The sequence below is a fragment of the Camellia sinensis genome, chromosome 8 (assembly GCF_055761805.1).
Source record: "Camellia sinensis isolate YWXY chromosome 8, ASM5576180v1, whole genome shotgun sequence".
Taxonomy (NCBI): Eukaryota; Viridiplantae; Streptophyta; class Magnoliopsida; order Ericales; family Theaceae; genus Camellia; species Camellia sinensis.
The window spans coordinates 146,843,037-146,861,741 of record NC_138968.1 but is presented as its reverse complement, the minus strand read 5'-3'; the positions used below and the strand labels follow the sequence as shown (position 1 = coordinate 146,861,741).

General features: G+C 30.4%; 2 protein-coding genes across 2 annotated transcripts in view; both read left to right on the top strand.

The window, feature by feature from the left end:
* LOC114296986 (uncharacterized) overlaps window positions 1-18,705 on the top strand; it is a 115,655-nt gene that overhangs the window by 15,269 nt on the left and 81,681 nt on the right. The window lies entirely within an intron of this gene.
* On the top strand, window positions 6,497-8,967 carry LOC114273210 (transcription factor bHLH162-like). Its single transcript, XM_082881870.1, has 3 exons — window positions 6,497-6,705; window positions 8,163-8,495; window positions 8,618-8,967. The coding sequence occupies exons 1-3, from the start codon at window positions 6,571-6,573 to the stop codon at window positions 8,795-8,797; spliced, it is 648 nt and encodes a 215-aa protein (XP_082737996.1). The 5' UTR covers window positions 6,497-6,570; the 3' UTR covers window positions 8,798-8,967.

The following is an 18,705-nucleotide window of genomic DNA, read 5'->3' as shown; positions in this document are numbered from 1 at the left end:
TGCATTTGTTACTCTAAATGGCATGACCAAAAATTCATTAATGCCCGTATCTAGTTTAGAAAGCAGTTTTCTTAATATCTTCTACTTTCACTTTTAGCTGGTGGTACCCGGATCTAAGGTTTATCTTAGAGAACACTTATGCCCCCTGGAGTTGGTCAAATAGATCATCTATTCGGGGTAATGGATATTTGTTCTTCACGGTTACTTTGTTCAACTCACGGTAGTCAATGCACAGCCTCAAGGACCCATCTTTCTTTTTGACAAACAACACTGGAGCTCCCCAAGGTGAGGTACTCGGACGGATAAATTTCTTGTCTAAGAGTTCTTGGAGTTGGCCTTTTAACTCTTTCAGTTCAAAAATTGACATTCTCTAAGGAGTCTTAGAGATAGGCTGTGTTCCAGGTACTACATCAATATCAAACTCAATTTCCCTATCAATTAAGTCCCCATGTAGGTCATTAGGAAACACATCAAGAAATTCACAAATCACAAGAATAGTTTCCACATTGGCACTATTCGAAGACACAGTCAACATACTACACAAGTAGCCCGGACAACCTTTTCTCAACAATTTTCTGGCTTTCATAAGTGAAATCAACTATGGTGAAGGAACTACACCATTCCCAGTGAAAACAAACTCAAGTAGACCAGGTGGTTTAACACATGACGGTTTTATTCACATAATTAATAGTGGCACAATACTTCGATAACCAATCTATGCCCAAAATACAATCAAAGTGGTCAATGCTCAAAGGTAGCAAATCAACGTACAATGCCATATTACCAATCAAAACATCACCTATCGATATATATAAGTACGCATCATAAAACTTTCCAATGGTGTAGACACAGATAGTATGCAATTCATAGGTTCTAATGATCTAGTCAACTTTCGAGAAAAAGCATGCGATACAAATGAATGCGTAAAACCAGAATCAATCAGCACATAGGCATTCTGTGCATAGATGGAAATTATACCTGACACCACTGGCTCAGTATTCTATACATCACCGGGTACTAGCGCGAACACTCTTCCTTGCTTTAGCGTTTCATTCCCGGTGTTACTTCTGGCATTAGTTTTTGCATTGGCCCTCGTTACAGGAGTAGATCCGGCTGAACTTACTGCCAGATGGTTTGCATTGTCAAACCTCATTGGACAGTCCTTAATCATGTGACCGGCTTTACCACACCGAAAACATGCGCCCGATGCACGATGACACATGCCTTTAGGCTTCTTTCCACATTTTGAACAGATTGACATAGACCCATTACTTTGGCTTGAAATGCTTGAAGATCCAGTATTTTTCTTTTTGTTCATGAAGAATGAACGGCCCTCCCAAAAATTGGATCCAGGACTTTTGTTTCTCTATTTTGTTGTTAGTGCCTTGGCTTGTTTCATTGCTGTTAGGGTGGCTTCCATCATTATCGCTCTATTTAAAACTTCCACATAGGTAAGCAATTTCAAGACGCCTACGCAGTTAAACACTTCCAGATCCAAGCCGCCTTCAAATTTTCGTGCCTTTTTGTAATCAGTATCCACCATATGTGGAGAAAACCAAGCTAGTTCGGTGAATTTGGCTTCATACTCAACCATGGACATCTTGCCCTGCTTAAGTTTTTGAAACTTTGACACTTTCCGATCCCTGAAGCATTGGGGAAAGTACTTATAAAATATCTCATTGAACTGAGTCCATGTCATGTCCCCATTGTTATTTCGAACTAACAACCACCATCTCGAGCTTTATTCTTTAGAGTGTAGGTGGCCAAGAGTACTTTCTAAGTCGTGGAGTTAGGGAACACTTCAAATAACTTATCCATTTCAAACAACCATGTTTCTGCCTTTAAGGGTTCAATACCACCCAAGAAAGTTGGCGGTTTCATCGTCATAAACTTCTGGGTTAAGTTGATTATATCATTGTTATCCGGTTTGACTTGCACCGGTGGAGGTGGAGGTGGATGGGGCAAAGGTTGTTGCCTCTATTGTTGTTGAGCCAGCATTTGTTCCATGTGACTCATTTGAGCCTCAGATTGAGCCTCAGATGATTCAGTTGTTCTATCACTTTTTGTATTTTCTATTTGCTATAGGTGAACAAAACATTATAAATATAGGCAAATAATCCTTTTTACAACATTCAGATCATTTGTTTCCATATCATGTGGTCATGATCATATTTAGTTTTCACTTTCAATGAACACGCACTCACACATGCAGATGGAATGCCTCTACTTCTGACTTGGACATTCTAAGCTCATATGGACTCGTGTGTGCGGTAGAACATGTGCTCTGATACCACTCTGTCACGACCCAAACCCACCCCTGTAGGTTTAGCATCGTAACCGGCCAGCAATCCTTAGATTACCGAAGGCCTCTAAATAGAATGACATATAAGTCGGGGCTGCAGAAGCAATATACAGAAATATACATGGTCTATTGAGCTGTGAAGATGTATATGAGATTGATAATCTTAAACTTTTTAAACATATGTGCGACATCAAAAGATATGACAGTTACACGTCACCCCATGTACTGTACATATAACAGAAATTTTGTCCGTAATTCAAGTCAAAAGGAACAAAGTCTTAAATATTCACAAGAATATGGCCACAAGACTTGACATGATCCAGAACCTCCTCGGGGGGCACAAAGGGTAGTCAACAAACTCAAAAATTTTCAGGCATCATCTTTAGCCTGGTCGCGCGCCTGATCATCTACATATATAATATAAATAGTAAGCGGAAGCCTAGTGAATAATAACAGAGTAAAGGGTTAAACGAATGATGTCCCATAACTAATTCAGAAACCAGAGTTCAAATTGAAGACAGATTCATATTCTTATTCTTGTTATGAACATATACAGAAATCAGAGTTCATGCTTAATTTAACATGGCTTATCTGTTAGCACTAACAGATCACATACAGAGCATCAAAGACTATACTTATCAGTTCCATAAAAGAACCTCCGGCCGGGTACAGATAACTTGTCAATTCCATAAAGGAACCTCCGGACTCGAAACGGATAACTTGTCAGTTCTATAAAGGAACCTACAGCCGGGTATATATAACTTGTCAGTTCCATAAAAGAACTTCCGGACCAGGAAAAGATAACATACTTATGTCACAAATACTTATTGAAAAGTGGACAATAATTCATAGTACAGAACATAACATTTCATAAAATAGATTTTAATTCATATACAGAAAAGAATTTAACTTGAACATAGTTTTACTAAGTTATTACTCACAGATATCGAATGGCTACAAGTAATCGAACAAAGTAGGCAATTCAGATATCTTGTGGCACGTGACCTACATAGATACAGAATGAATACGTATTGAATTATACACCCAGAATCATTAACTTAGTTCTTTCTTGTCTTGGTACGTTTCTACTTCTTATCCCATTATTGTGTCTTAATCTTGACCTAGAAATACTTAGGATGCAATGAGGATGCTAAAATGCACTTGAAAACACTTAGCAAAACTTGCTGAAAATAGGGTCCTCGCTCGAGCGCAAATTCCTTCACTCGAGCGGACATGCAAAATGTGAGTAGTCACTTGAGCGCAACTTTTATCGCTCGAGCGATCTGTAAACTTTTTCAAAAATGCTGGTTGCTTGATTTTTACGCTCAACGGAGGCTCGAGCGTGTTACTCAGGTCCTCGCTCGAGCGCAACTCTTGTCGCTCGAGCGGTCTGCAAAACATATGAACTTCTGAGAGCATGCATTTTAGGCTCAAGCCAACTTCTGGTTGCTCGAGCGGAAGTGCAGGACCACAGAGTGGTCGCTCAAGCGGAGGGTGCAAATTCTGGAATTTTCATATTTGCCTTCAAGCTTCAAAACTCAAATTCAAAGTCACAAATCATGTTCTTTTGGGCCAAAAACTCAAGAAAACATGTCTAACTTGAAAAACATTGAGAATTAAAGAACATTTCATGAAATCAAGGTCCATAAGCTTGTCCATTTGAGCAAACTCAAACTTGAATTTTGCAACATAATATAAATATAACATGCATGTATTACCTTGACTTCAAAACTTCCAAGACATAATCTAATGACACAAAATGACAAGAAACTTGATGAACTCTTGAAACTAAGGTGAAGTAGTAACATGAATGAAGAGATTCTTGGAAAACAACTTCAAAATATTATGAAATATGCATGCATTCATGGTTTGAGTTCATTCTTCAACTCTAACTCAATTCTCATGTTAATTTATTCAATTCTCTTAAATTCATGAACTCACCAACTCAAAGGCAAGACGAAAGGCTTGAATTCTTACCTTAAACTTTGAATTCACAAGTGTGGAGTATTAAACTTCAAAATTCTCTCCAATTCCCAACAATCCTAGCAATTCTCATTTTTCCATTATTGATTTCACTTGTTCTGTGTGTGTGTGTGTGTTACGTTTGGAGTCTTAAGATAAGGAAGTGAGAGTGTGTAGATGTGAGTGGGATCATATAAGCCTTATATGGCCTTAATTAAGAGTGAACTAATTAGACCTTAATTAGTCTAAACAATGGCCATTAATTACTTTGAATTAATTTGTTCCGAATTGAATTTTAATTAAACTCACCATAAAATTCTAAAAATTCCAACGAACACATAAATCAAGTTAATTTTGTGGTCGGATGCCAATAAGGCCTTCAATTCGTAGAATGAAACAGAGACAGAAACAAAAATAGATATTTCTACGATGAACAGATATAAGCACAATAAGGCAACACACACATGCAATAAATCTGGAATTTCGCCTTAATTACTGATTAGGCATATTTAACCATGAATTAACGTAAATCAGAGGTCGGGGTTGTTACAGTTTGGGTTTGGTTTTGGCTATGTCTAGAATTGGTCTACTTTGTCTGAGATATTTTTCGTCGACGCTTGATCAATAATGGAGTTGATCTTCTTGGTCTAATTTTACAGTTTAATTTGTAATTTATAGTGTTGCGGTGATATTTGAAAATAAGACCAATTGTAAACCAAAGAAGATGTCAAAACTTCTTTCCCAAAAACACCATTGCTCTCTGCAACATCGTGCTTAATTTTGTTTAGTTAAGTTCAAATTTGTATTTAAATCTGTATTTCTTTACTTCTGTTTTGTATTTTCATCGTCTAGATATGTATTTTCACCGACTTCCTATTCGTGGTTTAGATTTGTGTATAATGATGATTTTGTTGTTATTGTTGTTGTTGTTGTTATTTTTGATGTTGATGATGAAATAGACTGTAATAGATAGAGAAAAAGAAGATAACCAAACCAAACCAAGCTTAGCCTTAAGTCTTATCAAATGGGATCAGTTACATGAATCATTCTTCTCTACGCGGCCTTATTAAAGGGTTTGGTAATTGGTTTCACTTTGTATTTCAAAAGATTGAAAAAAAATATAAAAAAATTGAACATATAGAAAAATTTGAAGAAAAAAATTGAATAGATAAGAAAATTTGAACAGATAGAAAATTTACAAAGAAAAATTTTGGTCAGGTAGAAAATTTACATAGATAAAATTTGAAAAAATAGATAAAATTAAACAGATAGATATAAATTTGAACTAATAGTAAAAAAAATTAAACAGATTGGAAAATTTTTGAACAGATAGGAAAAAAAATTGAATAGATAGTCAACGGATAAAAAAATCAACAGATAAATTAAGGGGTAAAATTAAAAATAAAATGTCTTTCAAAATAAACAAAAATACTTCTTACCAAATTATTTCATAAAAAATAATTCTCTCACTAACAAAAACTTAATGTCTTACTCCTTCATCAACTTGAACTTTTCAACAATCATTTCCAAAATAAATCAAATTATTAAAATAAATTTTGTGCTGAGCTGGAGAAAACCTAACGACACGGTTTAGCCTCCGTTTGGGAAGTGGGTTGATTTTTTGGCTGTTTGGCTTTTTTGGCTATTTTAGTCTGGGCTTAAAAGCTTGGTTTGGGAAGAGCTTTTTGGCTTTTTGGCTTTTTTGAGTTTTTTTGTGAGAGAAGAATGTAATGATTATGGGTTGGATGTGATGTTTTGTTTGTTATGGCTAAAATAGCCTATTTTATTTTTTGTGACTAAAATAATCAAAAAAACTTACAAACTCACTTGCCAAACACAGGCTTAATTTGATTACTCGGCTAATCAGAGAGAGGTTGGACCCCTGACGTGGTCACTTAAAATGCATAACACCGAATAACGATAAAGTAGTATGCATCACGTGAAATTACAGTACAAGCAATGAACAATTTCTGACGTGGAAGTGGAAGACACAATTCTTAAAGTCAAAAAATAAAATAAAATGACTGTTAATTTTTTTTCTAATGAGGTGTGCTTATGATGCCATGATTGATGACGTCATCATGATGATGCGCACTTTCCAATTTTCATGGTCAATTCTACTCTGCCTTTATTTGTGCCCTCTATCTCTATCATTTAACAACCGAGTACAAAAAAGCATAAACAAACAAAATCATCTTGTACTCAACCATATGTATGTATGTGTGTGTGTCTCTCTTTCTCTCTCTGTATATATATAAGTGTAATTTGGTGAGTTAGTTTGAGGCAAGCCTTTCAAGTGAAGCAAAATGGCAAGTTGTCATTACACTTCTTCTTCAACTCCCATAATAGAGAAAAGGATTATAGAGAAGAATAGGAGGAATCATATGAAGAGTCTCTATTCCAAGCTCTACTCTCTCCTCCCAAATCATGATCCCTCCAAGGTCTCTTCTCTCTCTATCTCTCTTTATGAACAACGATCACCTCCTTGCTGCTTTTTCAACTTTTTTTTTTTTTTTTGCCAAGAATATCACATAAAGCAAAGATTTGATTTCACAATGACACTTTTTTGTCAGGTTCTTTCCTTTGTCGAAAACAAAAATGTTTGAAACCTCTAATTAGAAGTGTCACTAGTGATGTGGCCGTGGATTACTGTCAGTGCCGTGTCTGTTTTTTTTTTTTTTACCTCATTAGAGATGTGTTTAGAGTATCTAAATTAGAAATATCTAGCATCACTGTTTCGAAAATACTCATAGCAGTTTGATAATTATCAATACAAAGAAACTGTCATGAAAAAATTGATTTATATATTCAAAATTTTACAAATGATTTTTAAATTATTATTTGTGTACAATTATATAATATAATGAGCGTTGAACTTTTGATCTAATGAGCACGCTGTCAAATGCTTGATTAAACAGCCCGCTTTTGATTTGTTTTGAATGATTAAAATAAAATTTCAAAAAATCATTTGATTTTTATTTGAAAGTGATAGGATGTGTAACTAGAAAGTAGATACGTGATAGATTTTACATCTGTAATTGACATGTTTGATTTGAATTTAATTTAATTTTCTTTTTCTTTTTTTCTTTTTTTTTATGATGGATCCATCAACTTGCATAGTCCAAAAAAAAATCGTTAGGTGTGCATTTATATGATGGGCAGTGGCCGAGCCACAGTGGTCCAGGGGTCACGTGCCCTTGGGTTTTAAAATAAATTTTTTTTTTTTACAAATTTAAAGAAAATATTTTAAATAAAAAAATTATAAAATATTACTTAGAGTGGAATATCAATTACATTTTTAAAATTCTGAGAATAATAATAGTTATTTTTTTTATTAAAAATAAAGATATTACGATAAGTTATATTATTATTTATAAAAATTTCAATACAATGATGATATTTATTATTATTGACATACAATTATAATTAATCTCAATGAACATATAGAATTTATTGAATTGTTAGTTATATTTGACATTTGTGATTCGTCCTCTATGTGTTTCTTTACTATTAGTTAGTGATATCATATGTCAATGACAACGTGGTATTACTACTATATTAAATTTTTACTAAAATTTTGTATAAAAAATTACTTTATCATTATGTAATTTATTTTAAAACTTATATCCATAACTTTTTTTTTTTATTTTTTATATTGTCCATAATATACTAGTTACAAATAATATATATATATATATCTTTCTTGAAGCCAATCGTAAAAATTTATGTAAAATTTTTTGATATAATAATTAATAAGTACTCTCTTATTTAATTTATTTACTCCGCCACTGATGATGGGTGTCCACAAAATGTATCCGTCTATACATGGACCACGTTCCATATACATATAAAAATGCATATTTTTATAGAAATTAAATTAAAAATTGTTTGATTACAGGAGGCAGTACCACTACCGGATCGATTAGAAGAAGCTGAAAAATACATAAAAAGCTTGCAAATGAGGTTGGAAAAATACAAGGAGAAGAAGGAAACTCTATTAGGTAGAAAAAGATCACATTCATGCAGAACTGATTTTAAACAAGCCTTAAAATTACCTCAAATCGAGATTCGAGAAATGGGTCCTGCTGTGAATGTGGTTTTGATAAGTGGGCAAGAAGACAAGTTCATCTTTCATGAAATCATTCGTTTAATTCATGAAGAAGGTGCCGAGGTTGTCAATGCCAGTTTCTCAGTCGTTGGAAATTCAATTCGCCACGTAGTACATGCAAAGGTCAGCATTCTAAAAATTTGCCAATATTTTTACCAATTAAAACATGTACAAGTACAACCATTTAATTCATCGTTAATGAAACTCCACATTAAATTTGCTTCTTTTTTCATTTTTGTATGTAGATTGGGGAATTTACGACTAAATTTGAAGCTGCACGGGTATCAAATAGGCTGAGAGAGTTTGCTAATGGATCAATCAGCGATGTAGAATCACAATCAGAATCATTGGAATTTGAATTCCAACCTCATATGCGGGACTTTGAAATTCCTCAAATATTGCCTTTGGGAGTTTATAGTAATTAATGGGTTATAATTTCTGGGAAATGAAAATGTTCTTGATTCCATCATGTTTAGGTGTACCAGAAATTAATGCAAGTTTTCTTCCTCCAAATCTCCAATGTGATCTGTAAAATGTAAGTGGAAAGAAATAATTAGCTTATTTCAGAATGAAATGAGTTTGATCCTTGCTAGTACTTTTGTCAAGATACTTATTTGAAAAAAGGCCTTACTTATCACCTCAGGTTTTGAAAATAGTCCATGCTTTTGAAAAAGTTAAGTCTTTGAAACCCTCTAAACACTATCTTTTGCATGATCATTATCACCTCTTTAAAAAGATTCATTAAATACTAAAAAAAAAAATACAAAAATCATTTTATTTTCATATATATAAGTATATATTTTATATTTATTGACTAAAATATTCAAAAAGTTCATTAAAAAATAATAATTAAACATTTAAAAACTATTTTTAAAAATTTAAAACCGTTATTGCACTGGTTTATGGTTGAAGGATTTTGAAGGTTTATGGTTGGAGTTTAAATGAATAATAACATACTCTATATTTATTTTTTGAATAAAAAAAATTATTTTCATCCTCTTGGTGAGAGGATTGAGTTGGAGATGCTCTTAGGGGAGTCCTAAAAGCACATTATCTTTATAAACGCTTTAAATGAAACTATAAAATATGACTACATCAGCGATAAAATGCTTCTATCTTTGATTCCACTTTCATTATAACATATAAAAGTTTTAGAAATTAATTTTTTTTTATTTTTAAAAATATATATATATTATTATAAAAAAATATTTAATGATTAATTTCAGTTGTTATGAGAACGGTCATTAAAAGGTCATGTCAAAAAGTCTAGAAAAGAGATTTTAGGGATAAAATTTTGAAAATGTCTCTAATAAATATACTTTTAGGGACAAAATAACTTGGTTTCAAAAAAGGTTATTTTTTTATACAATACTTTTAGTCCCAAAAGATTAGTAATTCATCACTAAATATCTAATTTTGTCGCTTAAAAAAATATATATATATTTTTGGCGACAAAAATATATTGTCTCTAAAAAGTGATTTTATTCTTAAAATGTTTCTAAAACCTTAATTTCTTGTAGTGTTCAGAAAATTGAGTTTTTTTTTTTTTATTTTTCGTTTTTTTTTTTAATTTTTAGTAAATTTTTTTAATAGTATACGTATTTTTTTTAAAATTTTTAGATACAACTAATCTAAATACACTTAAAAAAAAATTATAACATTTATAAAAAAAAAAATTAAAAATACGAAATACAAAAATACAAAAAAAAAATTCAATACATTGTCTTATTTTGTTGTATTTAATAAAATTTTTAAAGATTTTTATTTAAATTTTTTATTTTTTAAGTATATCAAGATTAAATGGATCTAAAAATTAAAAAAAAAATTAAATTTTTTAAAATTTTTATTAAAAATATAAAAATACAAAATAAAAATTATTTTTGAAAATTCAAAATTAAACTGGAGGTGTATCAATATGTACAATCATATTGTAAATTCCCTTTCGTGGATAGGATACTATATGACCAAATCAATGATTACTTAATCAAATACGCTCCATAAGAAAAATAAAAAATAAATAAGATAAAAGTAAAATAACTAAATTAACTCAAATTTTAAGAGAAGAAGAATCATGAACAAGTCAACAATGACTTGATCACTCACATTTGGCCAAATGTCCATGGCAAATTAACCAAGAGAACTGAGCCAAAAAACCAAAAGGATAAATTACATTTACACCCCTTGAGGTTTATACTTAATACAAACTACCCCTCCACATTTGAGAAATTATAAACCCCTCCCTAAGTTTTCCAATCACATTACAAAGAGCCCCTTGCCATTAAGTGACTGTTAAAAACTAAACAACAGTTGTTGAAGTCATGGTCCCAAAATTTCTAAAAGACTATCAACATCATCTTTACCAAACCCAAACCCCATTCTAACAGCTCTGTATTTCTTTCTTCTCTGATTTTATTTATTTATTGTTTGATTGATAATGGGCTCAAAGATTTTATTTTTTTATTGCTTGGGGGCAGTGGATGCAGCTACACACCAAGTGTTTGAAAGAATTCCTAAAAGTAATTGTATGAATTTTGTTTCGTTTTTTTGGTTGGATTTTATTATCAAGGGTTGGCATAAAGTGGAAGGAATTGTGGTAGTTGGTGGTAAGGAGTGAGGTTGTTGCAATAGTTTGAAATATTATTGTAGTGATGCGTAGTGGCCAATTGCCATGGGTTGAAGTGACTGCAAGATTAGGTTCTTATTCACAATGTTGATGAACTCTATCAATAAACACATCTATGAAAGCAATCTAGTGTAATACAGGGGAGATGACATGAAGGGTGTGTTTGATTGGACGGACTGGAAAAGGGGATTAGAATCCATCGGACTTGAATCCTGGGACTGTGAATCCCCCGGATTATTTGGTCGGATTGGATATGTATCCTGTGTTTGTTTTTTCATGGGATTAGATGTCTGGATAGGACTATTTTCAGTGAATCCAACGTTTGGTTGGACAGACTGGATAGGATAAATGAACAAAAGACTATTTTACCATTTTTCAATTGTTTACTATGTAATAGCAATATTAAACATATCTTTAATATTTTAATTATTTTTAGTAAACATTAAATATACTAATGGTTAAATTTTGTTTAAAGATATTTAAACATACTAATATTGATAAAAAAAATTGACTGGTATAGATTATTTTTATTTAAACAAATAAAAATTTATTGTTGAAATTAAACATACTAATGGTTAAATGTTTAAATTTTTATTTAAACAATTAACATTGAAATTATTTTGATGTACAGATTATGTTTAAAAAATTAACAATTAACAATTAAATAAATGTTAATGTATAGATTATGTTTAAACAATTAACAAATGTTGATGTAATTAACAATTAACAAATGTAGATGTAATCAAATGTTGACGTATTAAAACATAATTTAATAGATGTTAAATAAATATACATGTTGATGTACAGATGTTGAAATAATTTAATAAACATGTTGATGTACAAATGTTTAAATGTTTAAATAAAACATAATTTAAATAAATGAAATTATTTATTGTTGAAATTAAACATTTAATTGTTTAAATAAAACATCTATTAAAACATCTATTAAATTTAAACAATGAAATTAAATAAAACATAAACAAAATTTTAAAATAAAACATCAATAAAATATCTATAAAAAATTATTTTAAAAAATTAAATAAATAAAACATTAATAAAAAGTTAAATAAAATTATTTTATTTTTAAATTGAGACATTTAAATTTTATTGAATTTTATTAAATATAATACATAATTAAATAGTAGATGGTCAAAATGGTCATTTTCGCATATAATCCAAACAGTGATTAGTCCCCCACTTTCTGTCCCCCACTTTCTGTCCCACCCCCAGGACAGGATAGTCCCCCATATGGGGGACATGGAGTCCGGCCAGACATGGAGTCCGCCGGACTAAAAAAAAATCAAACGACGAATAAGGTGCACTATTTGGATTACAATCCAAATAGTGGATAGTCCCCCCTCCTAATCCCCCAATCAAACACACCCGAAAGGTAATACAATCATTTTCATTTTTTAGTTGTGTTAGTCAACAAACTCTCACAATGACGTCAGTGTAATGTTTGAAACCTTAAGAGAGGATCTATATTAACGACAAACTTCAAGAGATATAGATGTAATTTATCATAAAAAATAAAAAATAAAATGAAAGACTGACTTTCCTCGCGAAACATAACATATTTGTGGAATTATATTTCAAATTAATAAATGGGGGAAGGAACCTATTTTACAAATACAAACCAAACACACCCTATGTTGTTTGAAAAACATTGAAACTACTGCCAACAAGGCTGGGCCAATGTTTTCATTTTAACACAAAGATGTAAACTTAAGGTCTCATTTGGCAACATTTAATTTTAGTTTAAAAATTAAAAAATTATTAAAAAAAACTAAAAAGTCAAGAAATTATATAAAAAAGTCAAATATTTTATTTTTTCTCTACTTTTTATATATATTTTTCGTAGAAAGTGAAAAAGACATTTCAAATATAATAATTTTTTTACCTCTATTTTAATCAAAAATTAAAAAATTAAAATAATATGTTCCCAAACGAGACTAATTGAAATGGATTTAGAGATTGTTTATTTAGAAAATATAAGAGGGATATAGGAAAATTGACCAAATAAAAGGCTAATTTGGGAATTGATTATTTTAATGACTTTTTAACTTTTTATAGAAAAATATATAATAAAAAAAAAAGAAGAAGAAAATAATACAAAAACTTGTAGGGATATTTGAACTTTTTAACTAAAATCTTTAATTACCAAACAAGGCCTTAAGTGCCTTTGTGCTAGGAGGGAAAGGGAGGGAAGGATTCAGTGTAATTTGAGCATTTAAAAAATTGGGTTTGGGGGTCAATTTTGTCTAAATGTCCCTTAAAACGATGGATTTAGGTGATAGTCTCTCAACATCAAGTCCAAGTAATATTGATCATTTGAAGAGTCTCCAAATTTGTCATCACCAATAGATATAACACATCTTAGTGAAATATATTTCGACAACGAAATATATCAAAATTGTGATGAAAATTATTTGAAATAGAAAAAAGAATATTTATTTGTGATGGAGACGAAAATATCCCTTTCCAAAGGCTTTCAATAGAAGATCAAATTTGTTTTTCTTGTGAAAAATCTTCTCCGACAACCATTTAGCAATGAAATCGATGTATCAAAATTGTGGTTAGAATTATTTGAAATAGATACAAAAATAGATATTTGATAGTGACAGAAATATCCCTTGCCAAAGGCTTACAATAGACTACCAAATTCTTTTTTCCCACAAGGAATCTTCCGCGAGAACCATTGAGCAATGAAATAGCCACAAATATTTTTATTTGTTTAGTTCTTAGGTAAGTGCCAACCCTGGTGGGGAAGGGCTGACTAATGGTTAAAAATATGAGTTTTGGTAAACAATACTTAAAAATAAAATAAAACAGGAGCGATTCTCTATTTGTATCCAAATAGCAACTTAATACGTTTGATTAAAATTTTAAAATTTAATTTCTTTTATATCTTAATATAAATTTACTAATAAGAATAAAGCACATTAAACTCTAAAATAAAATATTATTTTTTTTCATGGTATATTGTAATTACTTATAAATATTTTTCATGTTCAAGTACTTTCATATTCTTCTCTAAATTTCAATTATTTTCTTTTCAACTTCTTTCTCACTCTAAAATTCCAATCAACCTCACAAAAACTCACAATTATTATCAACATCATTGTTTCTTATTGTGTTGTTACTTGTAAACAGAAGGAAGTTTGAACAAAATTAAACAATGAGTGAAAATAATAATCAAAAGTGATTTTTTTTTTCTTTTCTTTTTTATAGCAATTCATCAAAGAAGAAACAAGGGTTGCGTTTGGTAAAGTTTTAGAATTATGATTTGACAATTTGTATCTTGAGTTTGTGAGTTTTAGAATTATGATTTGAGTGTGGAATACTTGTTTGGTTATGAGTTTTAAAAAGAGTTTTAAATTAAGTGATATGACAGATGATATTTGATTAGAAATTTTACAACTCATACCAAACATATAACTCAAAATTCTATTCAAAACTCATAAAAAAATTTAAAAAAAAATAAAAAATATTTTTTATTTAAAATATTAAAATAACAGGTGCAAAAAAAAAAAAAAACAAAACAAAACGAATACTATTTCGATCAACCGTCTGGATGACCGAGTAGACGTGTTTTCATAGATGCGTGTGGAATCAATTTTTAAAAATTGTAACCAAACACATGACTCAAACGAAGGGGTGAAATTGAGTTTGGAAAGCTTAACCAAACACAAGCAAGTATTCACATACCTATTAAAGTATAATTCTTGATTTCTGTGTTTTTTTAACATAAAAACATATATTCTGCATGTTTTACATCAAGTGTTTGACATTTCAAAGCCAAACCAAGTTGTTTTGTTCAGCAGTGCACTACTAAACAAAACAACATTGTTCGGTTTTCTTTTTTTTTAGTACACCGGGAATAACGTTATTCAGTTTTAAAAGACTGAACAAAAGAAGTTTGCTTGGTTTTGAAAGGCCGAACGCGAAGTTCAACCTTGAATGCGACGGGAGATCAACGACAGGGGATGGAGATTTCCCGACCTTGTCCTCCTTCAAACAGAATCCTTGCATCTCACACCTCTATCACAACATCCATTAATTTGAGTTGTTCTTTGAGCTCTTTCTCCATTTTGGCAATATGACCAGGATACCATTGTTCGATTAAAAGTCTCAATAAGTGGAAGGCATATGATGACTGATCCTAATATGAAATCTCACCAAATTATCGTTTCAATATCAATTATGCAAGTGCAAAGCTAATTTCTACCTGAACAAGGCACGACGACTTTGTCCAGTGATAAAGGTCAGCATCAAGATCGACCTTAATAGTTTTCTCCTTAGTTGTTGGTAATTTGTGAAAACATAAAAAATGTATTGAGAGTAAATTATAATCTTAAATAATTTAATAAAGAGTACTGAAAATTAGATGTACTAAATAATTTTTTGAATGCAAATATAATCACATGAAATAGAGAACTAGAAAATTTACGCTCTGCTACACCGCCTTAGATTTTTAAAAAAGATGGCTAGTTTCTAGTCTACTTTGTGGATTGGATAGTGCTGTTGGGCCTGTGGGGCCCATCACGGATCACAGTTTGATAATTCGAACTGTTTAATGTGTAAATCTGTACTTTATCTCTATAAAAAATCACGTTGATCAGATATCGATAGTCTTTTGATCAAAATACATTTATGCTAATAATTTATTTTTAAAATCATATTTATCATTGAAAAAAATATGATCTAATCAAAGAGCTATTGATATTCAATTAATGTGATTTTTTTAGGAATGATGTACTTGACGAGCTCTACACATTGAACGTTCGAATCATTAAAATGAAGTTCACAAATCCAACGATACCGTCCAATCCACTTTATGGATAAAAAATAAGCCTACTCCTTTTAAAAAATAGAGACTTATGTGTAGGTGTTAATATGTGAATTTATTGTCCAATATGCTATGTGAAAATTAATATTGTATTTCATCAAACACTATTTAAAAATGTCATTAATTGTTAATTTTCAGTGACAGTTTAAAAATTTTATCACAAAAAATGTTACTAATTATAAGTTTCAGCGATATTTTAAAAAAATCGTCACAAAAAAAGGTACTATTCAAGTTTCAGTAACTGTTTGAAAAATTCGTTACAAAAAAATCATTAATTATAAATTTTAGCGATAATTTATAAAAAACCGTGACAAAAAAAAAGTTATTAATTGTCAATTTTTAGCAACATATGCAAAAATCGTTGAAAAAAATTATTTTTAATCATAATTTTACTATGATTATTTTTAATAAGATTTGATGGGAATTAAATTTAATTATTAAGATTTATTAATAATTACCCTTAAAAAAAAGAGTTACATTGGGCCAATAAAAAGCACACGATCGTACTCCAGGTTCGTTTCGATACCAAACATCAAACATCACGGGTCGGCCCACACCAATATATGTTTGATACACGCGGCGTGTAACACGCCGACGTGACATGCATGACACTCACACAAAAAAATAATAAATTAATTAATAAAATTGTGATTGAATCTCAAAAAAGATCGATCATTAAATATTTTATTTTTCATTCTCTTTCGAGATTGAATAAGGTCTTATTTGACAAGTTTTCGTCAAAAAATCAAAAAATTATTAAAAAAATTAAAAAATCAATAATTCATACTAAAAAGTCAAATATTTTATTTTTTCTTTATTTTTTACATATCTTTTCGTAAAAAGTCAAAAAATCATCCCAAACATACTAATTTTTTTTATATCACATTTTAGCCAAAAAACCAAAAAATTACAAAAAAAAACCTATTCCCAAACGAGGCCTAATTATTGACTAGTTTTATAATATCGTATAATATTATTTATATAATATTTAAACTTAATCAGTTAATTAAAAAAAAGAAAATGATATATAAACTCATTTTTTAGACTTATTTTTTAAATTTAATAATGTATAAGTGACATAATTGATTGATAATTATAGAATATATGAGAGAGAGTGTTACCTTTAATATATTAATTGAGTGCCGCCACATCATTAGACTTAAAAATTAAGGAAAAATTACTCATAAATCTCATTTGGAGAAAAATTGTTCCATTTAATCCTAGGAGTTTTCTTTCAGATAAATTAGGCCTTTTTATTTTGGGCATGTTGTATTTCCTTGATTTGGGGGTTTAGGAGTTTACTTATTTGTCCTTATATGTAATTTAGTTTGGATTTTTTCTTGGTGTTTAGTGTATGTGGGCAATGTATGCTTTTACGTTTCTATTTTTTTGTAGGGAATTAGTGGAGTGATTTGTGGATGAATTATGTTACCCTATTTGCTGTGTTTATTCCTTTTTGTGATGTTCGTCCCTATTATAATATTAACATTAGTTAACATCCAAATTATCTAAACCACTAACTAGCTCTATTATATCTCCAATAACCATAATAATATCAAAAAATAGAGGCCATTTCACGTGTACAAAACACATGTTAATACAAACATCACAATGACAAATTGTGGCCAACAAAAACTATAATGTTACACAGCACAATTATTGTTCGACAACACAAAGTTACTCTAACTTGTTAAATGACATCTACACATATAGAACTCACAACAAAACAATAACCACACCGCCAAAACCCTAATGTACTCCAAACGTACATTACCATTAACATACAACAACAATACGATGCAAACCTAAAACATTACCGACCCAACATTACATATAAAAATAGATAACAATGTCCACAACACAATTGGAATATTTATCAAAGAAGTAAAATAACAACATCGAAACATATATTTGATGTCATTACCCACTAACACAATCGTCGCGACAACACAATGAAGAGTGTACACACGACGGTTATATGTCAGTAACATCAATCCAACGACGAAATGATGTAGTTTTTGATCTTAATCGTTGTATTGACAGAATTGGAGATTTGTATTTCTAGGATTTGAGAGGAACCAAATGTCAAAACTGGCAATACAAATATAGGGCTTAACGTTGTCAAAATTAAATAAACAACAAAGCAAGTAATTTACACCCATTAACATCGGGAATCTATAATATTTTTGTCTTCGTCTCTTTCGTTTTGATTGAGATGGAAAGAAAACAGAAAAAGACTATAGTAAGCTTTTTGGGCACAAATATAATTTTCACATCACTGAATCCCTAATTTACCCATAACATTTGAGACAACACGTGCTAACACAATGTACAAAAACATTATTATCATTCAAATGAGACCTATCAGTGCATAAAATAAAAGACGGGATTAAATGGTTTAAAAGTTTCTAATTTGGGATTGATGCATTACCCAAAAATTAAATCTATTTTTATTCTTAAATAACAATACTCATAAAAGAATTTATGAATTGAATGTATTTCAATAGTTTTGAATTACTACCTGACATTATTACTTGTTGAAAAATTTAGAAATCTCCTAAATGTTGATTTGTGATAATGTATCAATTTTAAGTAGTAAACAACAATCCCAATCAAACAATCAAGACAAATCGACACAACGATTTTACGTGGAAAAACCACAATTGAACACCTCCAATTGTGATAAAAAAACCACGGGCAACAGCCACAAAACAATCCACTAAGAAGATATAAAGGAATTACACAGGTATACTCTCAATTACCTAGCAAATCCACGCCTGAATTGAACTAACCTCTATGTGTCTCTTCCAACCCCGTCTTCACCTCAGAATTGTCTTGACGATGAGCCACTCTAGAATCCA

Excerpts from the sequence above, each read along its gene's own strand:
- LOC114273210 (XM_082881870.1), top strand. The coding sequence starts at position 6,571 with ATGGCAAGTTGTCATTACACTTCTTCTTCAACTCCCATAATAGAGAAA. Across the intron at positions 6,706-8,162 it reads CAAATCATGATCCCTCCAAG|GAGGCAGTACCACTACCGGA; the intron begins GTCTCTTCTCTC and ends GTTTGATTACAG. Across the intron at positions 8,496-8,617 it reads GCCACGTAGTACATGCAAAG|ATTGGGGAATTTACGACTAA; the intron begins GTCAGCATTCTA and ends TTTTGTATGTAG.